General features: G+C 36.4%; 1 protein-coding gene across 1 annotated transcript; it reads left to right on the top strand.

The window, feature by feature from the left end:
- The first annotated feature begins 240 nt into the window (after positions 1 to 240).
- On the top strand, positions 241 to 20,910 carry LOC131795193 (probable 3',5'-cyclic phosphodiesterase pde-5). Its single transcript, XM_059112766.2, has 28 exons — positions 241 to 610; positions 1,017 to 1,205; positions 1,338 to 1,369; positions 3,260 to 3,371; positions 4,015 to 4,064; positions 4,637 to 4,671; positions 5,258 to 5,354; positions 6,497 to 6,530; positions 7,024 to 7,083; positions 7,549 to 7,607; positions 7,771 to 7,821; positions 8,031 to 8,089; positions 8,359 to 8,410; positions 9,090 to 9,232; positions 10,104 to 10,196; positions 10,348 to 10,416; positions 10,995 to 11,050; positions 11,346 to 11,404; positions 11,967 to 12,005; positions 13,057 to 13,157; positions 13,694 to 13,789; positions 14,507 to 14,657; positions 15,071 to 15,226; positions 15,441 to 15,613; positions 16,471 to 16,582; positions 17,025 to 17,105; positions 17,595 to 17,683; positions 18,104 to 20,910. Exons 1-28 carry the CDS (start codon positions 340 to 342, stop codon positions 18,429 to 18,431), a joined length of 2,847 nt encoding a protein of 948 aa, XP_058968749.2. The 5' UTR covers positions 241 to 339; the 3' UTR covers positions 18,432 to 20,910.

Here is a 20,910-nt window from a genome sequence, read left to right as displayed (position 1 = left end):
TAATATCTTTTAATGCTACGGCTTCCTTTTCAGTCTGTGATTCCAGCTGATGTTCTAAGTCGAGATAAAAATAAAACAACAAGAACAATACAATATATTTTTCTCTTTTTTCCGAAAAAAGCTTGTTTTGTCTGCTTACCGCGGCGCGCGTCAAATTAGGGAACAAAAGTGACATAAGTAAAAAGATTGCTGTGAATTATACTTCCGGTGGGTCACGTGACTATCTGCCGCCAGCTGCTTACTCTCGCTTAGCGATGAAGATAAACATCGCTTGTGGTTCGTCCGTCTTTCTGTGAAGGAAAAACTTCACATGAAAGGAAACCAGTTTCGAAAATATTGATGTCGAGTCCTTCACGCCAGGTTGGAAATCGTCGGCTTCCTCCTCTACCAAGCGGTTCGCGCTACAGCCCTATTTATCAGCGCGCTTCGAACGGTCATGGGACTTCGCCTGTTTCACAGGCAAAGGCAGCGAAAGGGCCTTCTAGCAACCGAACATCAAACAACCATGGTCAGAGCAGTCATATTACCCACATTGATCTGACCGCAAGCTTTGGCGATGGGCCGTTTCGGCCAGCTTTGGTACAGGGAAAAGCGATAGGAAATGGCCAAGGTTAGTGCAATTTTTTAAACGAGTTCGAACCGCGTTAATGATAGCATTGACCCTTACTATTTCACGGCACTATTCTCGCACAATCTCACTTTTGTTATATATTGATACAACGATCATGAAGTTTGAGTGCGTAAGATTTTGTTCAGAAATTCAAACTTAATTATGTGTTCTTTTGCATCGCGATCTGGCTCGAAGATATTGTTTGCTCCGAAGAAACAAAAATTTGCCCCGTGTCCTACGCTCTTAAATAATTACCAACCTTTTTCCAGTTAAATTGATTTTCATGATTTTCTTTTTTGTGTGTAGGCGCTGTTTTGTGTCGAAAATGGTATTTTCAAAGAAAGATATGATCTGTCCCTACTTTGGGTTTATTTTATTACTCCTGTTTATTTTTTCCAAATTTCAGCTGATGTCGATGAAGAGGCGGTGCGTATTTTTCTCCGAGCAAACCCTGTGTTTTTGGAGGATTATGTGATGAAACATGTCGATCAAGACCGTTTGGAGCGATGGCTCATTAGGAAGACGCGAAAATTGAAGATTAAAGCGGGGAAGAAGCCTTCAAGTTCTCTCGATCATGAAAATAATAAACAAAGTGGTAAGCGGCCTGTTTTAATTTGGGACAATGTCAACTCTACCGTCATTTGAAGCAACGAGCAGTTAAAGTATTTTTCGGTGTGCTCCCTGTATATAAGTAAAAGGCGCAATTTTATACATTTTTTTTATACAGACCCACATCGTCCATCTCTGTCGAAGTGGAAGGTAAGCAAGCCAAATGATATTGCAGTTTGTACGTACATGTGTTCTTTTTTCTGTTATTTGAGGCATAAGATATCCTTCACTGGTTTGTGAGGCCACTTCCTTTGACATTTGAAATTGCCGCACTCGAAACATTGACATTTAATCTTTCAGCGATCGCCGTTTTCCTTTAAATTTTATTTTTATTTCGTTATTCCTTCAACAAGGTTTTCCGTTCTTTAACAAATTAACCGAGGTCATGGATCCCAATTGAAAATATTCTTAACACCAACTAGGATGTACTGCGTTACATTTGCGTGCAGTTTCACAACATTATATCAAAAACATCTGTAAGAATGAGTAACTTAAATGATTCAATAGATATATTAGAAAAGGATATTTTTCCAGCCAAACGAGAGACTCGTGTCGTCAGAGAACTGTCAAATTGTAATATGGTTAAACTCTTAGTCTGCAACATCTGCTCCTTGTATTTTGAATGGGTCATACTTTAGTAAGTAATAAAATTTAGCTGCTGTCATCGTCGATTAATAAATTTTTTAAATTTCTATTGACCATAGAAGAGTTTTCCTGTACTAATAAATTGAATGGGGAGATTTAGATGTCACAGGAAAATGACATGAAAAAGAAAAAGAACTTTCATTTCTCCGATGAATTTTTTGGGGAGCTTACAGTGAATACCTTCTCAAACAGTGCCAGATCCCTCTTATAGCATAACTTGTAAATGTAGTGCCAACTTCGAAGTAGAAACAATAATATTTTGCTTGAACAGTCTCAGTTCTCAGACTCCATAAAATTTGGTGATTTCAATATTTTTTGTTTTGTATTGGAAAATTAAAAAAAGTAAGGATTGTTTAAACACACATGCAGAGTTTTTGTTGTGCTCATTAAGTCTTAGTTGTTTTCCTACATTCTGGTTTCTGTGGGGTCATATTTTCAATTTGCCAGTTTCTGTGGGGGTTATGTTTTTCAATTGCTAATATACCCATTCCTCCCTCTCCACCTACCCCCAGTTTCTGTGTGGGTCATATTTTTCAAGTGGTGCTAATATTCCCTCCTCCCCCTTCCCCCCTGGTTTCTGCAGGAGTCATATTTTTCAGTACCAGTACTAATATTCTTATTCCCTATCCCTCCATCCCACATGGTGTTTGAGGGCTTAAGGGGATACCCCTATTTTATTGATTTTTTTGGATAGAAACCAGAAATTATTCATTCCTATCCCTATATCACCCTTGAAATTGTTAGGCTTTCTCAAGCTTTAATTCCCATTAAGCTGGATACTTCCCCTGGTAAAGTAGTTAAGAGAATTATGTGATTTATCAAGATAATACCTCTCAGGTTCAGTGCTCTTTGTTCTTATCGCCAACTTCTTGGAAAATCCTATTTAATCACTTGTGTGGATTACATTTATTTGTAACATGCGTAATTGTGTTACAAATACTCTGTTCAAGGCCAGTGGGTTTTTATGGGTAACCCATCTAAAAAAATTGACATTGAGTTTTCAAAAAGCAATTTATTGTAAGGAAATATTTTGTCACTGTTAAAGGTAACCATTTAACTCCTAGATCAAGTTTGTAATTCTCCTTACTGGCAACTATACAATTCTTATGTTAATTCAGAGAATTTAGTATTGGATCAACTAAATTTGATCCAATTTTGATTTTATCCCCAATAATTTTTCTTTATTCTCATCACTTATCTGGTTGATGTTGTATTGATATTGTAAGGAGAATTTCTGTCTTGATTACTCATGAGAGTTAAAGGGGTAACCTTTTCTTTTTGGCCCAGGAACCACACAGAATTCAGGAAGCTTTAGTTGAAGAAGGGGGGTATATTATATTAACCAGTTCTTGTGCTAAAGTAAAGTTTAATCTATTTATTTTCCTCTCTGTACAGTTTTGTGTACACAGTGATAAGAAGAAAATGCTGGAAGAGCTGACAAATGATATTCATCAGTCACCAAACAAGCAGAAGGTGTTGATGGAGTTGGCAAACTGTATTGCATCAGGTAGGATATGCTAAGGCTAGTGAAGTTGATAAAAATGCTTTAGTTTGTATCTCCAAAAATCTCTTTTAGTGAGTAATATAAAGTAATTTATAGCTGGCTGTTCAAGTTGCTAGTTGTAGCTAGATTAGATGAATACATTGCCATTAAATTTTGTAGAGATTACTCATAATTTAATGTTAATGATTTGATAAAAGATTTATTTTCTTGCCATAAAATTCTTCCCCGCACCTTAATGTGAAAAGTTGGTTGCCAGATGGACACTTTTAACTTGGGGGGTCATACTGCGGTTAAGTTTTAGCGGATAACGCAAACATTAGTCTTGACAACTCTTGCTATTATGCGCAGCTCCCTATGGTAATTTTAAAATTAATGTACATGTGCTGTATGATCCTGGGCTAAAAGCTCTTTTGGAATAATTAATTTTTTCCAATTATTTTTAGAGCATTCAACCATTGAATTGTACACAAATGGCCTAATAAACTGAATTTCTTTAAAAGCTTTCAGATCTGAAATCAAATTTCACACTAACCTTGTGTTATCTAAACCCAGTTTTCAACAACCTAGCCCTGTACATTATGATTTTAAAAAATTAATGAGTGTATGATAATTAATTCATGTATGTTTGGTGTTTCTCTTTTAACAGCTTGTCATGCAGATTCTTTCACTTTGTATTTAGTTGATGCTACAGGAAAGGTAAGACGTTGCTAGGCACTGAAATTATAAAAAAATGATATTAATGAAGGATAAAAATATATAACTGCAATTATTGTAATTCAAGTCAGTGATTACCAAACACACTACAGTACCACTAATCAGAAGGGAAAAAACTTGAATTATAAATTCATTATGATGTGTAAAATGACTACTGTAATTGTTAACTAATAGCTGTAAATTACTATAAAAATGATTTGTAACATACATTGCTCAGTGCTTTTTTTTTTTTAATCCTCATAGGTTAAGAATTTTACCCTTAAACTCCCATGAGTGACCAAGACAGAATTTTTCCCTACAATATCCATAGGGCTAGGTTAGCAACCAGATAAGTGATGAGAATAATGACAAATATCAATTAGGGGATAATTAGTTGATCAAGTACTAAATTCTCAGAACTAACATTATAAGAACTGTATGGTTGACAGTAAGAAGAATTACAAATTTGATCTGGGAGTTAAAGGGTTAATTTAAAATGATCTATATTTGAATAAAATGATCAACAATATTGTGAGATCATCATTTTGTTAATGAATGTTTTGTTTGATTGTCAGGCATTGTTCATCTACAATCCTAACCATCCAGAAGGGTAAGTATTTCTAATGTGAAAGTCTCCTCTTGTGAACCCTTTAATTCCCAGAAGTGATTAAGCTGTAACTTCTCCCTTTAATATCCATACATTATCCAAGAAACAAGTAATGAGAATACTCAAACTTATCAGGTGGAGGTTGTTATCTTGATTTGACACCAAGGTCTCATTACTGATTTACAAGGACATGTTTGGCAACTAGAGGGGAGAATTATTAATCAGATCTTGGGAGTTAAAGGGTTGAATGACACTTTTTCATTATCTTGACTACATAAGGTCCATCCTTCCCTTCTAATTCTTGTATGATATTTTTTTCATATTTTTTTGGTCAATTATGTGTTTGTCTGATTTGAAGAAAGTCTGGAAACTTTCAGAGCTTCAATCTATTGTTTTCTCTTTGGGAAAATGCATTGCTCCCAATACAAGGGTGCTATATTGATATTTATTGATCCAATTTGATAGAAATAGTTAAAACAATGAATACTGCAAGATTCTTGGTAATGACAGCTTTTAACTTTATTTCACACATTTGAACTAATCCTGTGAATATTATCAGAGTGATGAGATATAATACAATTGTTTTTAGGAGGACTTCATCAAATATTCAAATAAAGGATGGAAGTACAATTGCAGCATATGTAGCTTTTACTCAAAAGCCATTCAGAACAAATGAAGTGTTAGGGGTAAGTGCTGTACTTTTAGCTCTTGAGGCTCTGCAGTCAATATTTGAGGTCTCCTCACTGAGTTGAATGCCACTCATTTTCCTATCACAAGTATAATGTCTCAGAGAAATTCTTAAAGATCTGGGTACAGTATGTTGTTCAAGGACTGATAAGTGCTAACCTATGGTTAAATTTTGATCCAGGTTTATTTACTCCTTTGTTCGAAAGCCTTTTTAGGATATTCTCACTAGTATTCTTTTGAGAGCATCCATTAATCAAATTTTAGACAAGAAGAAGGGAACTGAATTTTCCCTTAAAGCTTTCAGATTAGAAATCAGATTTCACATTAACCCTGAGTTAATCTAACTCATCTTTTAACAACTGTGTCCAGGGCAATTTCTTTTTAACCTGTTACTCCTTTGCATCACTGCCATGCATATTCTCTACATAAATTTCCTAAGGAGCTGACAAGGAGAATTTGTTTAACACTTAAGAGCTTCTTGAGTTGGTGATCATTTGCTATTAATGTTCCCTTGACCTTTAAGTGTGATTCAGGAGTGATATTGCAAGGAGAAATTTGATGCTAGTCACTCTTAGGAATCAAGGTGTTAAGGAAAAATGGGAAGTTCTGATGTTATGAGGAGACAAATTCAATGCTGAACATTATTAGGGCTTAGAAGGTTTTAATAAAAACTTTACCACACCCATTCCTTCCTACAACTCAAGATCTGGTTCACTTTAGGATCTTAAGTTAATGTGTGTGGTCATTAATTATTCAATTTATAAACCTAGCCACAATAAGTCATTAAGACAGCAAATCCATAAGTGACTAATTCTGAACTTGAAAAATGCTCAATTGAATCTATTGTTACTTGCCAAAACTCCACTAGGTCACTTTTTCCATTGTACCTGCTGTTGTTCTCAAAAATTCAGCTGGGCTCTGCAAAAAGCAAGTTTTCAAAAATTTCACATCCAATCATGAAATCTAACTTGTGGGAGAATGTTCTGTCATCATTTCATTAACTCTGTTCTTGTTAGGTACATCATTTTCCCCTTTTTTCTAAGTTTGTTTTCTTTGCTTTACTTTTATTTACAAGGAATATACTAGGTTTATTAACTAATGCAGCTTCCAAATCTCCTAAATTTGCTTTATTTCAATTCAGGATGACCGTTTTCCAGAAGGAATAGGACTGGAAGGTAACTAATTATTATATTCCCTTATTTTGCATTTGAATAAGTTCAATAATTTGTGTCTACTGTTATTTAAAATTTCTGCTGCACAGTGTTTAAGAACTTCCACAATACACAATTGATTCTCATTCATGAGGGTGTTAATATTATCACAGGTTCACAGTCAATCTATTACTTAAAGCTATTATGTACTTGCTAAGCTAAAAAAAGAGCAGATTTTGTCTTTCCCCTCCAGTTTCTACTTAAAATTGTCATTAGTTCTTGCCTGTAGTTTTCTTTTAGACAATTTACAGTACTCTTTATTTTCTTTAGCAAGCATGTTGTGTGTTTCCTCTATCAAGTTGATTAAATTAAGGATTATTGATATGTTGATCTTAAGGACTTAATGACTTGTAAACTTTTGCCATCCATTTGGAGCTTTTGGGGATAAACTTCTTGATGATAAATTACAGGCAAAATTATTTTATCATTAAACTATCAGAAATGAATGTCTTTTCAGGTAGCACAGCACAGTCTGTTTTATGTCAGCCAATCATTCAGTCAAATGGCGAGCTTATTGGTGAGTTTAAGCTTTGTATGGATAAACTCCTCCTACTAACAGTACTTATCAAGTTAGGAAACTGCAGGTGCCTAAGTTTTGTATCATGCTATCAAGAAAATAAATTTATTAAAAGATAAAAGACACAAGTTGATGGGCCTATCATGCATGCATACACTTTTGGACCAAATGTTTCCTAACCCTAAAACTCCCATAAGTGTAACTTCTCCCTAAAATATCCATAAATTATGCAGCAAATGGGTAATGAGAATACTCAAACTTATCAGGAAAAAGTTGTTATCTTTATTCAACACCAACTTCCTGTAATTAGTTTACAAGGAAAAGTGTGGCAGCTAGAGAGGAGAATTGACAATCAGGTCTTGGGAGTTACCTCCATTACTTTTGTTAGTGCAAGAAACTACAGTCTTATGGTACTTTTGTTCTTCTTAGTAGAGTTAGGAAAATTCTTTGTTTTATTCTGTACAGGTGTGATTGAGTTATGTAGGAGACTTGGCCATGAAGCATTTGGAGAAGAAGATGATGAGGTATGATGCACTTTGCTTTAATTCAGAAAATTTTTACTTTTTATTGAAATGTAAGGTATATGATCAAGTTTTAAATGCAGTTGATAAGTGAATCATGTTACTACAGAAGGTGTACAACCCTGTGTGCTAGTTATGTGTCTAATTTGCCTCTGATATTTTCTAGATTGTCAACAGCTACCTTGTGTGGGGTGGAATATCACTGTATTATGCAGAGGTAAATAACTTATTATTATCAAGATATTATGATGATGTAATTTAATTTTTTAAACATTGCAAATAGATATATTAAGTTGAAATTAGGAGGTAAAAAAGGCTGCTCATTAACCTTACCTTTCCTTTTTGAAGTCTATGATAAATTCCTTTCTTTTAGTAATCACAGATTCCCTTTTCTTACATGATTGTATACATTTTTCAATTTTTCAGATGTTCCAAAACATGCAAAGACACAGAAAATTGACAGAGTTTCTACTAAATGTGACAAGGTAAATCAAACAAATATTTTTTAAAACAGATGTGGGGAAAAAAACTTGAAATGTCATTACAATTTCATTTTTTGGCTTTTCAGTAATTCTCATTCTTGCTACTGAGTACAAAATACTAAATGAATGAATTTCTTCACAGAGGCTTTCAATATTTTCAAGTTTACATTATATGTAATAGAGAAGCCTGTGAGCCTGCTTTGTTATGTCATAGTATTAATATAAGAAATTGAGCAAGCTCTGTTTACTTTTATCTTCTGTTTATTTTTCAGGTCAATCTTTCAAGATATTGTCAGCATGGATACAGTGATTATGAAGATTATGGTGAGTGTGTGATACACATTCAACCATTGCAAATGTATTTTAACCCTTAACTCCCATGAGTAACCAAGAAACTGACTTTCTCCTTACAATGTCAAGCAGACAAGTGATGGGAATAAAGAAAAATATTAGATAAGGGATTCTTAGTTGATCCTGTTGAATTGTTAATTCTCTAAACCATCACTACAAAAATTGTATAGCACGAGTAAGGAGAATTGTTACTCAGATCTTGGGAGTGAAAGGGTTACATTTACATAAAAAAGTGCACACACCAGTGTAGCCATACATGCTTTACAGAAACATCTTTGTTCACTTTGTAAAGTGCATTTGAAATGACATTTGTGCAGGCAGGTTATTTATTTCCTGGATAGTTACTTTTTACTAGTGTCACTAATGTATACACAAAGTGTAAAGTACCACATAAAGTACAAACATGGATTCAAATGTCTCAGGGAAATGGTGATGTTGTTCCACCACAAACAAATACTGGAAAGTCCTTTGTATTTGCGGCCATCTGGATATGTGTTCCCATTATATGTTCCCATTATACTCAGCTGGTAAAGCCAGTGCAAAAGTGCTTGGGAGGTTTAATTTGTGAATAATAATGCAATTGTTTGTAACAATAGCGACCATTTTATTATTGGTTTAAGTAACTTATTCAAATGTTTCCTTTTTTGACAAGAATTATGCACAAACTTTGGTGGATGCAGACAGGACATCACTCTTCCTTGTGGACAACAGAACAAATGAATTGTATGCCAGGATATTTGATATAGGAGGGAGTCTTGAGGACAGCAGGTCATCAAATCTTCAAAAAGAAATCAGGTGATACAGGCATAAAATTATTTTTTGTCAGAAAGATTTTCATTAAGAATTGCATTGCATATTCATCTGAACTGTGTTTTAAGTCTTAAGTAGATGCCTGGGTAATGTTATTGTTATCTTTCCTACAATTTTCATAATCTTTTACATGTATTTGCAGGGTTCTCAATAGAAGGCGGCACCCAGCGATTGATTGCCGCTTACTTTGGGATTTATAGCCACTTTGTGTTTAAGTCGCTTTTTTCTTTGTTTTGTTCTGCAAGTTTGCTTGAGTTGTTTCCAACTTTCTCTTCCGTTTCTTGCACAACTGTGATCCAGACAAAACTGGGAAACTTGCTTACAGTTCTGGACTTGATAGATGAACGCCATTTTACTTGAGTCCAGGCATTCACAGTGAAACATGGTAACAAGGCCTCCTACTTTATCAGTGATCACCTCCTACTTAAAAATCTATTGAGAACCCTCTATTTGTTGTAACCATCTTATATGACTGTACAGATCATATTCATTTGTACTTTTATGGTTAGCATAACATTTAAGATCTAGTAATACTATGAAAAAGAGGTAAAAGAGGCAAGTTATTGTGTTAAAGTAATCATTTAATAAGTTTCATTCAAGTTATTATCCTAGTTTAACTTCAGCTTAGACATATTACATCATAAAGCAAAATTGTGACTTGAAACTTTAATGCTAAACTCGGATCCAAACTTTCATTTGGTGACCATCCTGGCCTACAGTTTCAGTCCCGCAAATGTTTTTTTTCTTACCTTGGTGGTCAAAACAGTTGTTGCAGCTTGCAGTTCTGACCCAAGTCTTTTATTTTTAATTTTGTCAAATACTGTCAGTAATTTTTTAACTGATCTTGTTTTTCCAGGTTTCCAAAAACGAAGGGAGTGGCAGGCCATGTGGCCACCACAGGAGAAACACTGAACATTGCAGATGCCTATCATGATGAAAGATTCAACAGGTGTGCTTGAAATAAATATGTTTATTCAAACGTTTCAGGCTTGTGCATTTGTAATTACATAGATTGGATAAATTGAACGAAAATCACTTAAACTGCCCTGACCTTGTCCTAAAGAACCCTCCTTTGATCATATTTGTTTTGCTCTCTGCAGGGAAATTGACCTTCAGACTGGGTATACCACTACCACATTGCTTTGTATGCCAATTTTCATCAGAGGAAAGTAAGTGCTTACAATAGAAACTCTGTCTTAACTGGCTAATACATATAGGACCATCTTCCTTATAAGGGGAACAGCAACTACAGTTTCTAGCTAAACTGAGTGTGTTGTCTGATTCACAAGGTGCCTGTGAGCTCTTGTCTTGGAGATTTTGGGATACCCAGCTCTTAAAACCTCTCATAAGAGCTGAGTTATATATTAAGTTTTCCAAAGTTAGCTCCCTGTGGCACCCACATTTTGTGAAAGAGCAGCACTTGAGGCCATTAGTTTTCACAGTCCTGTCCAGATTACTCATGAAATGTCCTGGGATGTTTTGTGATCAATCTTGCAGGTAGTAGATGGAGCAAAATATATTATATCCTTACTCTCCAACTCTCATGTCTTAAATTTTCAGGGAGTGGCCTTTTTCTTTCCATCTACACCAACCAAACCTAGAGAGTTGGAAAATGTGTAAATGCTACCTATTAAAATAAAGAACAGATTCCAATAAATCTAATAAACTGACACTCCAGTGCTTATTGAAGTTACAGTAGTTTTCCTAATGTATTAAAAAATTGTTTGAAATTTTATTAAATTTTCAGTATTATTGGTGTTGTTCAGATGGTGAACAAAAAGAGTGGAGTATTTACAGCTTCAGGTAACTTGTTTTAAACACAAGACAAAAGACTTAAGGGAATAGATAGTTGAAATTAAATGAAAGCTTTGAGCATGAAAATTGTGACTCTCTTCCACCAAACATGAGTATGTTACACCTTCCTTTTAAAAATTTTTCTTGTAAATTATGATAATGAGATATACGATTTATCTTATTTTTTGTACTTTTAGATTTAACTATATAAATCCTGCCTGAAATACTGTTGATTTTCTTTTAAGTTTGATGACCGAGTATTCATTCATGTATCAGCAAACTTGTTCAATTATTTCATTTCTAGATGAAAAGTCTTTCCAGACATTTGCAATTTACTGTGGCTTGGCTCTCCACCATGCAAAGGTTAGTTAACATGAATAGAAACTGCACAGTAACTTCACTTCATTACCTAACGAAGCGTCCTTTGTTTAGCAGTCTTGTATAATTTCATGTAGCCAGGTATTTCTTCAGCTTGGAGGGAAATGTTTAATTTAAAAAAAAAAGTCATCTCAAAGGTTTGGTGAGGTACTGCGTCTATAGTCTTATAAATATCTGCCAATGTTAGCAATGGTTATTAATGGTAATTTCAGTTGTGACCACCGTGGGATGCCCTTTAACTTGCAAAAGTGATTGATAATTATCTTCTCCTTAAATTGCTGATACATTATTCAGCAGAGATGTATTGAGATTACATGAAGTTATCAGCTTGATGATGTAATCGCAATAAACACCATATTCTTAGTGCTAATTTTGTAAGAACTGTTTGGCAACTGGAAGTGACAATTACAAATTAACTATGAGGGGTTAAGAATTTTAAAATACCAAAATATTTAAAGTTTGGCTGTGGACCGAAGTCTCTTATTTCACACAAAGGACTTTCTGGATGCAGGGAAGAAAGTAACAAAACGAAACTGTTTCTTTGCAGCTATATGACAAGATAAGGAGGTCGGAGCAGAAACACAGGGTAAACTATCAAGCTCTTTTGTGATGTTAAAGCTTTTGCTTGGTTCTTACTTATGATCTGTTGGAGGACAGATGCACATATGACGTCACCATTAACGACTTTTCGCTTTTTATGCGTTGGTTCAGTTTTAGTAGATCCCAGAAGAAGTCAGAATGTGATAGGAACATCAGTGGCACACTCGGCAGCGCCAAGTGTGCCACTTTTCAGTTCTTACCACCTTTAGATGTCATCTGTTATCTACTGCTAAAGAGACGCTCAGCAACATTTGTTACACTAATAAACTTCCCGGGGGAAAGATTTTCGAGCGACGACTCGTGTTTTTGAATAGCTGTTTTTTAAAAATCCCACCCCATAATTTAAGGACTTTTGAAAAGAGAGAAAAGACAATCTTATTAACAAATTGAGTAGCCTTGACTTTGCTCTGTTCTGTTGTAAAGCACGAAACAAGTGAGAAACACGAGACGTAATCGAGTCTTTCTTCCCACTTATTGAGTGCTCTAACCGATACCCAGGTGATTTACCACAGAACAGAGTACAGTCAAGGCGTCTGTATTTGTTTTATTACAAAAAGTCCTTTAAATTCCCCACGCTCTACTTTCAATTTTTCAAAGAAACTTTATTTCCAAACGAACAACAGTATCGTCAGTATGCTCTATACTCTGATAGAGCACGCTCTTTCAACCGCTCTTTCAGCGCGCGTTGTATCCGAACTTTATTATATTAAAAAAAAACTGTAAGTCAAATCAGACTTTGCTTGCTTATCTTATTCGTTTTACACTGGAAGTTTAGCAGTGAGAAAGAAAGTTATTGACTTAACTCTGACTGAATATCAGTCAGGATGACGGTATGTCGACGGGTTGACCATGGGTGACGGTGAATTGACAACTTGTGTCGGCGAGTTGACATGACTATCGGTCACCAAATGTACTCGTTCCATTTTTTTTCTGGCGGGGTGCCAAATATATCGAACCTTGAGGATTCGTGTCAGTGTCCATTTCATTTTCATCTTCGGTAACAGGGTGTTAATTGTGGCCTATTTTATTTATTTTAGGTCGCATTGGAAGTGCTATCATATCACAGCAAGTGTTCTGAGCGGGAGCTAACATCCACCCAAGAGATGCCAGTTCAAGAACCTTTTCCATCTTTGGAATCGTACGTACAAGTGATACCTTCTATACTACCCTTTACACTCTAACATCAGTATGCATCTTCTCCTTAGTGTTCTCTGTACATTCCCTAAGGTTCTGATAAGGAGAATTTGTTCAACGATCAAGAGCGTCTTTAGTTGGTGATTGTTTCCTTTATTCTCGTGACGTTAATGTGTGATTTGGGGGTGACGTTGTAAAGAAAATTAGATTCTAGTCATTCGTAGGGGTCAAACGGTAAAGCTGAAAATTGACAGTTTGCGAGAGTCGAGCAGGAGAGCTTAGGAGAGGTCTACGAGAAGTGAGAAGTCTAAGTCGACTTTCCATGGACTTCACGAGAAGCCCACCCCACTCTCTCTTTCTCTCTCTCTCCCCCCCCGCACTAGTGTATAGGCAGCATTGAGAGCTTCGGTGATCGTCGCGGGGCATTTTTTTATTGGAATTTTAATACATAAGAACGATTCAAGTGTTAGCGTTAAGCCCCTTCTGTACAATGAACAATACATCAGTAAGTGGTGCTTGTTATTTTTTCGTAATTGACAGGTATAAATTTGATTCATACTCACTGATAAAAGAGGGAACAGACTTCATGCCAAGTCTAGTCATTCAAATGACAAAGAATCTCTTCTCACTTCAAAGGTTAGGATTTATTTACTTCAGTTCAATTTTTTTTTACTAGACATTTTCGTAGCCAAGGGATCAAAGGGAGAATGTTTTGGGTTTACCGACTCGTAATCGAACAGCGTTCTATTAGCACGGAGGAGATACCTCTTATCACCAGACACTTAACTTTGTCTCAATTACGTCCCCTTTATGTAGGTTCTACTCTATGGTATAACTTTATATCAATACACCATGCTTTTCTATGGGTGTGAAACTTAGTTCCCATGGATCATACTGCTATATTTGCATTCTTTTTAATCCTTTTTTTCTAGTTATTTTGCAGAAAATGTATCTCACATATCTCTTTTTTATGTTACTACCCTTTGCAATCTATAATTACCACTATGTAAATTTCTAAATTTGAATTATTGTTCACATATACCTTGCTACTCTTCATTTATTTTGGATAAATAAAATGTCAGAATTGACCGATTTGCCTCTTACTGCTTAGTTCAGTTGGTTGGGCATTGTAGTGGTGTGATGAAAGTCACATGTTAAAATCCCAAAGTTCAAATTGTTTTCAACTCCTGCCGACACACATTGTCTCTATAGCCCTCCCTAGGGGGCTTTCCAACAAGAGACATACTTTTATGCTCTAAATGTTTTTTTTGTCCTTCCACCGTAATAACATCAGGATAGATTAGGAGCGTTAGGTTAGGTTTGGATTAATCTATTGACTGTCTTATGTTATAGATTTGGAGTTGACGAACTGTGGCGGTTTGTGCTTACCGTGAAGAAGAATTATCGAGATGTTCCATACCACAACTGGACCCATGCCTTCGCTGTCGCACATTCCATGTATCTCGTCATACGATCTGGGAACGAAAAATTCACTGCACTTGAGGTACGGAGCGTTGTTGTCTTCTTTGCTTACCAAAAAACGACCTTGAAGGGAGTAGAGAGGGGCTCATTGGAACGAGTTGGTAATAAAGCTTAACCCTTTGACCCCATAGAGTGACTTGTGTTGGGGGGGGAGGAGTCTGCCAATTTTATTTCCCTCTTGTAGACACAAAAAATATACACAGCTGTGCCCTAGATACAAGGAGACACCTTAAGCCACTTAGTTAGGGGGTGGGGTGCCAACTCTGTGTCCTCCTTGTATAGACAAACAATGTACAGCTGTGCCCTTGATACAAGGAGACACCGAGGGCCACGCTGAATTAAGCTTATTTGGAACAATCTTTCAATTTATTGGTTAAAGGGAAATGGAGAATGTGATTTCAGTTAATTCGTACCCTATTGTTTGACTGCCTGCAGGCCTTGGCCATGTTCTTTGCGTCATTGTGCCATGACTTGGATCACCGTGGTCGCACCAACTCGTGGATGAAGAATGAACAGACTCCCCTGGCTGCTGTGTATAGCACGTCAACTATGGAACATCATCACTTCAACCAAACCATTACCATCCTTCAGGTACGATTACCCTTGCAAGTGTTCAGTCAAAAGAGGAATGAATAAAAAGTTTTAAAAAAAGGTCAAAGGGAGGGGATATCTTTTTGACAACAGGGACGAATCCGAGCAAGTGCATTCTGCGAGTGACCCGACCGATTGTTGAGTGATATTAAAATTCAAATTACTTTTCTACAGTTCCAACTAAACAAGCCAAATGTTACTTTCCTGTCAACAGCATGAAGGCCACAACATCTTCTCTCACCTAAGTCCGGCAGAGTACAAAACAGTGCTTGGTTACATGAAGGAGTGTATCCTTGCCACAGATCTGGCGCTGTTTTTCGGTAACAAGTCTAAACTGAAGGAGTTGGTGGAAAAAGGACAGTTCACATGGGACAACCAAGATCACAGGTAACATACGATACTGGATGGAGGACTGCGAGTCAGAACTAGAGTGTTAAAAGAGTCAAAATCCTTGGGGGAGCAGGGAATGATGCAGTCAGTGGTCAGAGCGTTTGTTTTACTCCCACCGCTGTGGCCTGGGTTTCATTCCCGCACCTGTTGTTACATGTGGGTTGAGTTTGTTGTTAGTTCTCGTCCCTACGGTTTTCTTCTGGGTTCGCCGGTTTTCCTCCCTCCACAAAATCCATCTTTCCAAATTCTAATTCTAATTTGACTTGGAAATAATAAACAAGAAAAGCCACCTTGTGGAATGTTCACTGCTAAAGCCCATTATTATAATTAAAATCCTTTCTTCTGGCCTTTCATTTTGATCGTTGAGCAGTCACTCCGAGTTGTTTTTCGAGAACGAGCTTAAACCTTCTCCTTTTTCAGGGTAGGGTGGGAGCCGACGTTGTCTTCTTCCAAGATTTTTCTCGTTAAAACATCTAATAAAAAAACACCGACAGAGAGACGAAAAACGATTTTGATTTAAAATTGGTAGAGTTAATGAGAACACTTTGCTCTTGCTTTTGAAAGAGTGTTGCTTTCCATGTCCCAAAGAGCGGTTAAATTCATTACAGACCTGTTTACAATCTGTCCATCGGTTTTGAACTAATTCAAGGAACTGTGCATGGCCAACTCTTGTCTCTTAAATGCTTATAACTTTATTTAAATATCTAGTCGACACAACTTCCGTTTCATAGAAGTGAAAGCATATGGTAACCATCATGCGTTCGAATGACTGGAAAACACAGAAACGCAACTGATTGTCGTTCCCTAAATGACGGTGCATCAGCAACTGACTTGAAGACTTTTGTCCCTTTCAGGAAGCTGTTACGTGCTATTTGTATGACAGCTTGTGATTTATCTGCCTGCACAAAGCCGTGGGAAATTCAGTTGGAGATTGTGAGGGTCATTTATCAAGAGTTTTACGCTGAGGTGCGTTTTGTAGCAAGTATTTTGCACTTGGTAATGAAGAATGCTCTTTGATCAACTGATGACCTGCGTGGTCGGCATCATGATACTGTAATCCTGAATAAAGGGGTTAAGTTCCTTAGGAAACTGTGGTGCCACGTGGTAGAGGGGTTTACAGGATTATTTGGTTTGATCGATGTAAGTTGGCCACCTTAAATAGTTTTTAAAACTGACGGTTCGAGCGTTAGCCCATCGTTAGAGCGAACGTTATACTCCTGGTCAAGTTGAATTGAAAGACCTTATAAGAACCATAACATTTTCATTTCTAGTTCAGTGTTAAACAACATCTTCGCTCAACCTCTGGTGCTCTTTCTTGCTTTTCTTGCTTTTGCTTTGAATCTGTTATGTCTTACTTTCCATAGCTCAGCGGAGATTTGACTTTTATTGTTCTTTTTGATGTTGTCAGGGTGATCTTGAAAAGGCGCAGGGAAAAACACCCATTGCAATGAAGGACCGTAACACAGCGCATGAATTGCCAGCGCATCAGGTGAGAAGCTCCATTTAATTATATCAATGAAAATTAGAGCAGACATGTTTGTGTTACCTGCTCAATAGAATCATAAAAAAAAATTTAATATTTTTCAAGCCATTTATTCAAAGGCAATATTGTGTTCTTATAACTACTTACAATGCACTTACAGCAATTTTCAATTGGGTGTCGAAAGTAATCGCGATTGCATTGGTTTTACTTAACTTTGCTCTTTGATTGGTCTGGAAAACTCGCGCCACTTTCTCAACCAATCAGATGCAAAGCTTAATACAATCGCGACTTGGTCATTTGCGTTTTCCCGCGCTTCAAGTAATTAACTTGTTTTCACTTTGAGTTCTCATTAGCTAACGATGATGTAATCTTTGTTCTAATTGGTCGCCAGGATAACTTTGGTTTTGTCTTTCGACACTCAGTTGAAAACTGTTCTAATTTTTACGCAGACCAGCTTTGAAAATTCTTGAGAACAAATTTTACATTTGTCGTCAGGTTGGTTTCCTGGTTGGAATCTGTTTACCTTGTTATGAGCTCTTACAGAAGTGCATTCCTGACACAAAACCACTTGTGGAAGGATCTCAGTAAGTAGTGCGCTGTCTAAATTGATTATCAGAATCTGTTCTCCAGGTTATTTTTTCTTTTTTTTTACTACTTTTTTCTGATGTAATGTCCTGCAACACTTTAAGGGATAGTGCTGGTTCAGTTGGCTGAAAAGACGTTACTGAATGATTGATTTTCTCATTAAGAAAGTTGCCGTTTTGAAGTTTCACTACCATATATACGTTCTGATCAGAAATTACGTGAGCCTTAAGTTCTCACGAAGTCCAACTCGGAACTTTTTCGCCGTTTCCCGCTCATTTAGATGTAGTTCGTCGCACAAATTAACGCAAAAATACGAGGTTGTATCTGATTTTAATGAGGGGTTTCGTAACTGTAATCCAATCGGTCTGAGTACGTTTTTCTCTGCTAATTTTTCGTTTTTTCTTTTATTGTTTATAAAGAGCGAACCTGGCAAAATGGTCGAGGATGGCTCAACACAACAGAACTGCCCTAGAATCCATGAATCCGCCTTCAGATGATTCAGGCAAGGAGGACCAAGAAGGAAAGGAAGAAAAGAACAGCGAAGCTGGCGGAAAAGAAGAGGAAACTGAAAAAAAGCAAACGAATGGCAGTGAGGTGGAGAAGGATGCAGAGACACAAGAGAATCAGAGTGACAAGAAAGAGGAAGCAAACGAGGAAGCAAACGAGGAAGAGGGCGGTAAGGATGATATTAAACAAGTGGAGGAAGGTGCAGCGCAAGAGAACAAAGAGGGAAACACTTCTCGTTGATGTTAAAATTACTCCTTTTTCTCCGTAACCAAATGTCCTCTTCATCCGTTGTTTCCTTTCTGAAGAAATTCTTTCCCGTCAAAACGAAATATTCCGGTAAGGAAAGCGTTACTCTAACGATCTCTTCACTTGTCACGCAAGGGTCGACGTTTGTCACGAATGACCTTAGTAGGTTATGTGATGAAGTGAAGTGTGTAGATTTTGAAGAGGAAAGTTAGTACCAGTATAAGTTGTGCTGGGCAATTATTTTATTTTCTTCGATGTTTTCTTGTGTGTGTTTGTTTGTTTGTCGTCTTTGGTTTGATAACATTTTTAAAAAACGTCAAAGGGAGCGAATCTGCAAATAAGGGGCGAATCAACTCGACGCAAGTTGAAGTTGTCAGGAAACGCCTCTGTAGCACGGTTATTTATAGAGTAAAAGAAAATGTCTGTAAGGGCTGAAATTGAAAAAAACAAACAAACAAACAAAAACAAAAACAGAGCCAAAAGACCTGTTTGAACAGGAAAAAAAAATTTTGTGATACGCAACATATTGCTTGAAAAACGTGGACCCGACTGTTTTTTTATCCTTGTTTGAAATGTAACCAGCAAGAGTGTTCCTCTATGAAGATTAATCATTAATCTTTAGAAAGCAAAATTATAGTTTCGATTCCGAAAATTTATTGTTATGAGCATAAAATGAAATAGAAATATTGATATCATCAAGAATACCGTCACCTACACTTCTTTATCGGAAGTTTCTTAATACTTTTTTTCATGCAGAGCTAAACTTTGTAGTCGTGTGAATTGCTAAAGCTCCTTCAAAAGTTTCGAAATTTGTAGGTTTTAAAATGCATTGGAAAATGCCTTGTGGGATTCTAAAATGTGGGCGTTAATAGGCAAGAAGTTGTGCGCAAAGAAATATCTTTACGGGAATCTGATAGCAAAGCTAATTAAAGGCTGGATAGTGTAGTCTTACACTAATTAAAAATCTGTGTTCTAAGCCTTAAATAACAGAATAACACAAAATTGGTTTGTGACCAAGGATTCAAAATCAAATCTTCATCATTTTAATTCAAAAAAGAGGTATTTATTTATGATGGATATGTTAATCGATCTGAGTATTTAAACAATGAACGACTGTATATATTTCAGTGTTATCACTGTCAAAATTTTCTTATACATTTGAGCTCTGTGATAACTATTTAATTTATTGGTGTTATCGTCTGTGGCTTCGGATGATGTTGGCTGAACACTTCCTATTATCAAGTAAAAGAGCTCGTCAGAACATCATAGGTGAACAGCCAACTGTTGTTGGAGGAGTTCAGTCTGCATACTTTCGCAAGCCACAAAAAGTTTGCTTTACAAGAAAGAAATTTGTACGCTTTCTATTCCGCCTTTTTATTGTATAAAGTATACTTATTTATTGCCCTGGGTCTTATGTGCAGGGAAGAAGTTTCTATGTAGTCAGGTGGAGTTACCATATTACAGTGAGGTATTACATGAAATGTAAAGTGCTATTTTAGGCAGTTGTAATTGAGTTACGTTGACTTTCATTCATAATTTTTGTGACGGACCTGGACTTACACCCCATTCACACTAGCAAATCATAATTAGTCAAATCGATTTTAACTGAATGAAAATCAGAAACCGGCAGAGAAGTGAAACACTGAATTTCCATGGGGTTCAAGTGGTCACTAACTTTTATTTTCAGTGTGCTAAATTTGAAGTCGAAAAACATCGGTCTAAGCCGCTTCTGTAAAGAAGACAATTTTCAATGGTGTTTGAGAAAACAGCTTTAAAACATGGTTCAGCTTTGGTGTGAATGGCGTATAAGTTCCCTTGTCTCCTTCTACTGAAAACAGTTAAGTGTACACTGTCCAAGCAAACATTTAAAACTGCTCTTAATCCGCTGAAGGGAAGGACCATTAGAAGATAAGGGGGTGGGGGGTGGGGGGTAGGTAGTTTGGGAGATGGAAGAATCTTTTTTTTACGTCTGTTTTAATAATTTTTTTTTCAGCTTTTGCCCCAACCCCCAACCCCCAACCCCCTCCCCCTCCTCCACTATTTCAATCACATTTTACAATAATCCATCCCCAATCAAAGTTTTTTATTCTCATACTTTATTACTATCATGACTGTTTGTCGTTCTGTTCTTTCAATAAATTAGTTTTCACGCAAGGTAATTGTAGGGAAACACATACGTAAACTGAAACAATAAACGGCCATTGATATAACTTTAAACCTTTTCGTTGCAACCCTTGTAACCGACGATTATATTTGTAGAGCACTCTGGACAAGCTGTCCATCTTGTGTAAGGTATATATTTGTGGGGTGAATCTAAATAACGATCACTCGTGGGAGTCGAAAGGTTACTTTACTTTAGCCATTGTAAAATTGGTAGAACACTGTATAACACTGTAGTCAATGCACTGGCATTGAATATGACAGGGATCACTTCTGTCCAGTTCAATAAAGTTCATTGAAACTGTCAACTAAA

This window comes from Pocillopora verrucosa, chromosome 2, assembly GCF_036669915.1.
Source record: "Pocillopora verrucosa isolate sample1 chromosome 2, ASM3666991v2, whole genome shotgun sequence".
Lineage (NCBI taxonomy): Eukaryota > Metazoa > Cnidaria > Anthozoa > Scleractinia > Pocilloporidae > Pocillopora > Pocillopora verrucosa.
The sequence above is the reverse complement of the archived record's forward strand: the minus strand, read 5'-3'. Positions and strand labels throughout refer to the sequence as shown.

What these genes read in the sequence shown, in the direction of transcription:
- LOC131795193 (XM_059112766.2), top strand. Translation starts at nt 340, where the DNA reads ATGTCGAGTCCTTCACGCCAGGTTGGAAATCGTCGGCTTCCTCCTCTA. An exon ending in TTGGAGAAGAAGATGATGAG is followed by an intron (nt 7,608 to 7,770) that starts GTATGATGCACT and finishes GATATTTTCTAG; the next exon opens with ATTGTCAACAGCTACCTTGT. An exon ending in TATCACTGTATTATGCAGAG is followed by an intron (nt 7,822 to 8,030) that starts GTAAATAACTTA and finishes TCAATTTTTCAG; the next exon opens with ATGTTCCAAAACATGCAAAG.